Below are 6,860 nucleotides of genomic sequence, written 5' to 3'. Positions count from 1 at the left end.
TTACTCATTTCACAGTCGCCGTCTTGTTTTAGTGGGCTGCGTGTGGATGATTGGTGGGGGCTGCAGACTGCTCACGGTGGAACACTGGTGCTGCGATATTGATCAGGCCGCGTGTGGGTTCACGCGCTGCCTCACGGATCACTGCGTTTGATGAGGACGGCTTTCTGCGCTAACAAGAACGTCCGACCGGCAGCCTGGGCCAGCGCGTGGGAAAGAGCCTCAGGTCGCGCACAAGAGGAAGGCGGTGTCATGTTTCCACTTTGTTTCAACCCCCTGCTGTGACCTCCCACCGCAGGGGGAGAGGAGAGGGAGAGAGGGAGAGAGGTAAGGAGGTAGAGAGGTAAGGAGGTAGAGAGGTAAGGAGGTAAGGAGGTAGAGAGGTAGAGAGGTAAGGAGGTAAGGAGGTAGAGAGGTAAGGAGGTAGAGAGGTAAGGAGGTAGAGAAGTAAGGAGGTAGAGAGGTAAGGAGGTAGAGAGGTAAGGAGGTAAGGAGGTAGAGAGGTAAGGAGGTAGAGAGGTAGGGAGGTAGAGAGGTAAGGAGGTAAGGAGGTAGAGAGGTCAGGAGGTAGAGAGGTAAGGAGGTAGAGAGGTAAGGAGGTAGAGAAGTAAGGAGGTAGAGAGGTAAGGAGGTAGAGAGGTAAGGAGGTAAGGAGGTAGAGAGGTAAGGAGGTAGAGAGGTAGGGAGGTAGAGAGGTAAGGAGGTAAGGAGGTAAGGAGGTAGAGAGGTCAGGAGGTAGAGAGGTAAGGAGGTAAGGAGGTAAGGAGGTAGAGAGGTAAGGAGGTAGAGAGGTAAGGAGGTAAGGAGGTAAGGAGGTAAGGAGGTAGTGGTTAGGCTCCTACTGCCAGCATCACCCATCCCGGTGCCTAATAGTCTGGAGTGAGCCTCACTTGTATCACTGACCTTGACCGTGCTAAGTGTCACTTATAGTAGCCTATTATGAATAATGACAGCATCATTAAAAAGAATAACAATAATAGAGGATGATGTGATCATTCATCTTGTTGTTGTCCATAGTAATCCTCACGATGGCCGTTATCATTTTTTGGAGTATTATTGTCCTTAGTTCAGAGTTAGCATGCTGTTAGCATGTTGTTAGCATGCTGTCCAGCCATTGGCTACCTGTGGTTGCCAGGTTACCAGAGACATCCCACCGGTACCTGGTGGGGCAGAGGAGCATCAACGAGCCCTCTGTGAGCCGTCGCCCCGCACAGAGAGGGGGTGAACTACAGTAGAACCACTCGAATCACACACACACACAGCCCACACATGGGTTGGTGTGTTCACACCACACAGAAGGCAGAGCTCCTTACGTTGGGCTGCTCTGAGCAGACGGCCCAGGGTAGTAAACGATAGGCCCAAAATAGGACTGTTTGGGTCCGAGGGAGGGTAAATAATGCAGAAAGAACGCACAAAACCCCCTTATGGCCTCGCTATCTAGACACACACAAACACACACACACACACACACACACACAAGCATGCACACAGGCACACAAACACACAGAGCCAGACACGCACTCACACAAACACGCGTACACACACACAGAGCCAGACACGCACACACAACTACACACGGACACACACACAGAAACACAAAGGGGACAGTTCTTCATTGAGGAGGGAGAATGGATGTGACATGGAAAGAGGGGATCCCATGGAGACACGTGCTCTCTGCTTCGTCTCCTCCTCCTCCTCTCTACTCACACAGGAGAGCAATGCAACTTTCCTCCATGACACATTCCTGTGGTCTTGTGGATGATAGACCCAATCACACACTGACGCTTCCGTTGTCATAAAAAACAAACATAATAGTATAATATAACATGTCACTAACATGCAATGTAGACAATTTAACACTCGGTGAATTTGTTTCTTCTCTGCTGATTTTCTAGGTCAACGCAAAGCCCCCATGACGTGCATTAGCTTGACTGGTCGTCTTACACATTTAAAAATGTTTCAAGATTGGTCTCGGTTCAATGAGCGTCGCTGTGCTGGTGTAGGGCGACACCTGGTGGTCGGCCAGCGTTACTGCGTTCAGCAGAATCCCAGAGACGGCTTGCAGGGCTTTAGTATCTCGATGAACACGGAAAAAAACCGCTCGAACAGGTTAAGGCGTTCAGTAAGAAGCGTCAGGCCACAAAAATGAGAAAGCCAATTGCCTGCCGGTGCAAAGTCCAGGATGTAGACCTCCCCGTGTGTCACAATCATTCAGAGTCGAGGGACAAGGCTGGAAGCGCCTACGTCACACGAAGAAAGCACACATTTAAAAGGAGATTTAATGCGAAATCAGTCTAATGAGACAGGATTCATTAACGGACTTAGACGTGGAGCTGCATGGGGCCGTGGGCTGACCGTTGGGGGGAGGGGGGGACACAGAGAGCCCATTCACCGGGACCGGAGTACTAGACCCGGGCAGCCACGTCGAGAGACCGTGAACATGAAGGAGGTTTCTTGCATTGCTGGAGAACGGTCGGAGTGCTCAGAAGTTCTAAACTAAGGTGTTCATGGAGACGGTCGTACCGCACCGGGATGGGTGATGACGCTCAGGAGCGGAGCCGGTAGGTCTGTCTGAGGCGGCGCGGATTTTCTCTCCTGGGTCCAGGCAGTGATTTAACCACCGGGCACCATGCTACCATGCTACCCTTGAGCAACTGAACACAGTTGTTCTGACGCCTAGGCCTAAGCAGAGACTTCAGACGTGCATGACGTTGATAAACGTAATAATTAATGATCCTTTTTATTTTTAATTTTTTTATTAAACAGGCTCAATGGAATATGCTGCTAATTGGAAATCGCTGGCCTGCCCATCAACAACAAACTGGTCCCAGCGGAAGAGACGCTGTAGACTTGCTTTGGGAAGGCAACGTCGATTAGTTGGCCTTTGCGTGGCGTCCGTCGTTATTCTGGTATGTTTGAAACTTTGTCTATCGGATCCTCTCAGCCAGGCCCCCGATATACACCATAACCTCCCGCCCCCCCCGGACGTGACGCTCCTAATATGGGCACAACCTTTCGAACGGAGCCGCACGCTTCCGGACTGCCAGGCGCGCTACGACATCAGCGGGTGTCACCTGACGGAGGACCGGGAGGAGTACTGGGAGGCCGACACCGTCGTCTTCCATCACCGGGAGATCGCCACCCACGTGAGCCAGCTCCCCGCGGACCCCCGCCCGCGCGCCCAGAAGTGGATCTGGATGAACTTCGAGTCTCCGTCGCACACGCCGGGGCTGTGGGAGCTAGAGGGCGTGTTCAACCTCACCATGACGTACCGGAGCGACTCGGACATCTTCCTGCCCTACGGGTTCCTGGTCCCCGTCCCCCGTCGGAGCCAGGGCCCTCCCGGGCGAGCGGTCCCCCTCGCCCCCTCGTCCCGCCGGCCCCGGCTGGTGGCCTGGGTGATCAGCAACTGGTCGGAGGCGCAGGCGCGTGTGGCCTTCTACTACCAGCTGGTGCGCCACGTGCGTGTGGACGTGTTCGGCCGCGCGGGCCGGGCGGTCCCCGGGGGCGGCGGCGGCGGCGGCGTGGTGCGCCTGGCGCGGCGCTACCAGTTCTACCTGGCGCTGGAGAACTCGCAGCACACGGACTACATCACGGAGAAGCTGTGGAACGCCGTGCTGGCGGGGGCGGTGCCCGTGGTGCTGGGCCCGCCCCGCGACAACTACGAGCGCTTCCTGCCCCCCGAGGCCTTCATCCACGCCGACGACTTCCCCTCGGTGCGGGGCCTGGCCCGCTACCTGCTGCTGCTGCACACCTACCCCGCCCTGCTGCGGCGACACCTGGCCTGGAGGCGGAGCTACCGCGTCCAGCAGCCCGCCTTCTGGGGCGAGCACTTCTGCGCCGCCTGCCGCGCTGTCGGGGACCTGAAGGGCCGGACCAACCGGGTCGCTCACCTGGCCCGCTGGTTCCGCTCCTGATTGGACGGCTGGGTCCGCTGCTGATTGGACGGCTGGGTCAGCTCCTGATTGGCCCGCTGGTTCCGCTCCTGATTGGCCCGCTGGGTCAGCTCCTGATTGGACGATGGCTCAGCTCCTGATTGGACGACGGTTCAGCTCCTGATTGGCCCGCTGGGTCAGCTCCTGATTGGCCTGCTGGTTCCGCTCCTGATTGGACGACGGTTCAGCTCCCGATTCGACGACAGTTCAGCTCCTGATTGGACGACGGGCGACTAGGAGGACACGATGAGGGAATCACAACGAGGACTGTGTGTGTGTGTGTGTGTGTGTGTGTGTGCGCGCATGCGTGCGTGTTTCAAGCCTTCTACAGAGGCTTTTTTCAGGAATACTACCGTTTATCAAATGGGTTCTGCCGCCCAAAACGGAGAAGAGTTTCCGTCGTCTGCGTGGACGAACGCACCGCTGGGTCCACCGAGGCGGCCCCAGCGCCACACCGTCTGTGTTCCCCCAGCCCCGCCCTGGCCTTAATGTCCCAGCGTTCCCAGAATCCTCTGGTTCCAGAACACTGCGCTCCCGCTCCGACGGAGAGCGTCTGATTGGCTCTGTGGGGGGGGGGGGGGAGCGCTCATAGCGGGACGGCTCTCATGAGGCCCACACACCACCGCGCTCCGACGACAGGCCCGGCTTGTTAGCGTGAAGAAGCAGCTTCACACACACACACACACACACACGCACACGCACACGCACACGCGCGCGTGCGTTATTGTCTTTCTGGGTTTGTACTTAGCCTGACTGTGAGGGGGCACTTGGGGAACAGGGATCTATTTAAATACGTCTATCTTTCAGTCGGGGCCTAATAAGCTGTTAAAACCGCCAACAGCCTGAAATAAATGCAGATCTCCCTGATGAGCGAGGAACAAAGAGCTACAGAACTGCTCCTCCTGTACGAGCTGGCACTTCAGGTTAGCATAGCAGCGCATGGCTACCAGCTCGAGATTATCACTCTTACGAGCAGGTAGCTTTGCATTAGCATCATGTGTAAATCATACTGTGCTTGCTCATGTTATCCAAATAAGGTGACCATATTTGGTCATGCATTTCCTGTACACTTTTGTTTGGATGGGATCCATTCTCTGTTCAGTTCTGGGGCATGAAGAAGGCACCGGGAAACCCTCCAATCATCTCTCATCATCTCTCAAGTGTCTTGTTACACACAGCCACAAGGGCCATATGATCATCAGAGTATTATTGAAAGTATAACTGAATGACAGTCAATGATTTCAAATATGTAACACAACCATGTTCTCAGTGTGTGTGTGTTTGTATCGTCAACCTTTCATTGTGGTTCAGGAACCACAATGAAAGGTTGTTTCAAAACATCTGTCATGTGTTGCTGGCTTCCATCTTCTCTTATCACACGGACGTCAGACAGCATTCAGCGGCATAAATACAAACAATCAGAGGTGATCGGGGCTTTATTGATCAGTCAAAGGTTGGACCTCAAACCAATGGTTCTCATAGTGACTACGATGTCCATTGTTGTTCCTTGTTTAGATTACTCTTGGGCTGACCGGGTATAAGCTATAGAAGAAAAAAATAATTTCCAGATGATATGCAAAAAATAAAGTATCTTAATTTATTAATGAGTCCGACTCCAATCCTCATTCAAACAAATATTCAAAGTAAAGATTATTATTGAATATGAAAACATAAGACAGATCAAGAAAAGCAAGGTCTAAAGACGGCGTACTTTTCCAGCCAAAACCAGCCAGAGGCCTCAGGTCCTTTCCCTTTAAGGAGCACACAGCACACAGCACCCATCAATGAATCAATAATCAATTAACAAAACAAACTCAAGCACACACACGCACAATACTGAAAACGACAACTAAATGAAAACAAAGGAATTGGCTCCTACAGTTCTTACAGTTTATATTATTGTGTGATGTGAACATCACTAACAACATGGGAACATGCCATCGTCTGAATCCCTGAGTATTCTGTTGTGTCAAAGCAAGTTAATAAATATTGCATTTGTCTTGGTAATGAAGTACCGGTTATTATGCTTTTGCTAATCATTCTACCGAGAAACCCAAAGTCCACTTCCTCCGTAACCAGTCCTGCTTGGTTCATTGGGGCGTATCAGCGTTGTCAGGTGGTTTTTCAAGTTCTAATGGGTGTGTTGTTCACTCAGAGAATGGACTGCTGCTCTTCAATGAGGAAGTCCGCTATTGTTCAGGATCCACTGAAATCCAATCCCTCTGCCCGCCGCGCCTGGGCCACAAGCGCCCGTCTGTACTCTGCTTCTCCCTGGAAGCACCGAGTCAGGCCCGGCCAGACACCACCCCACACAGGGGCCGGGGCGAGGGTGAGGCTAGGGCCAGATGGGAGGGTGAATGGGAACGAGGTGGGAGGGCGAATGGGTGAAGGCTAGGACCAGATCGGAGGGTGAGGGCTAGGACTAGCTGGGAGGGTGAATGAGGACAAGATGGGAGGGTGAATGAGAACGATATGGGAGGGTGAATGGGTAAAGGCTAGGACCAGATCGGAGGGTGAGCGCTATGACTAGCTGGGAGGGTGGATGACATGGGAGGATGAATGCTAGGACGAGATGGGTGGGTGAAGGAGGATGAGATGTGAGAGGGTTGGTCGGAATGAGCCAGGGGCGGACGACCAGTCAGGTCGGTAGAGTGAGTCAGACATGACCACAGAATATAAAGAAACACAGCAGAGGAAGTCAAAGGGTTTTATAAGTCACACAGCAGGACAGGATCTCCTAAACAGGGAAATTCCTCGTGAAATGGAGAGCAAAAAATAAGACACTAACCGCATTCCAGAGAATGTAGAAACGGGTTTCGCAGCAAAGTAACTGGTGGTTATAGAGTCATAAATATAAAGCGGTGTGCCAATGATTGTGCACATTACATTACATTTAAGTCATGAACATTTAATGTGTGCATCACTTCA

At 52.9% G+C, this 6,860-nt stretch overlaps 1 protein-coding gene across 1 annotated transcript; it reads left to right on the top strand.

The window, feature by feature from the left end:
* The first annotated feature begins 2,225 nt into the window (after positions 1-2,225).
* On the top strand, positions 2,226-5,688 carry LOC307072160 (alpha-(1,3)-fucosyltransferase 4-like). The gene is made up of 2 exons (XM_079731360.1): positions 2,226-2,558; positions 2,764-5,688. Exons 1-2 carry the CDS (start codon positions 2,537-2,539, stop codon positions 3,912-3,914), a joined length of 1,173 nt encoding a protein of 390 aa, XP_079587486.1. The 5' UTR covers positions 2,226-2,536; the 3' UTR covers positions 3,915-5,688.
* The last annotated feature ends 1,172 nt before the right edge of the window (positions 5,689-6,860 follow it).

Source organism: Pollachius pollachius (genome assembly GCF_949987615.1).
Source record: "Pollachius pollachius genome assembly, chromosome: 3".
NCBI classification, from domain to species: domain Eukaryota; kingdom Metazoa; phylum Chordata; class Actinopteri; order Gadiformes; family Gadidae; genus Pollachius; species Pollachius pollachius.
This window is presented reverse-complemented; position numbering and strand designations above follow the sequence as displayed.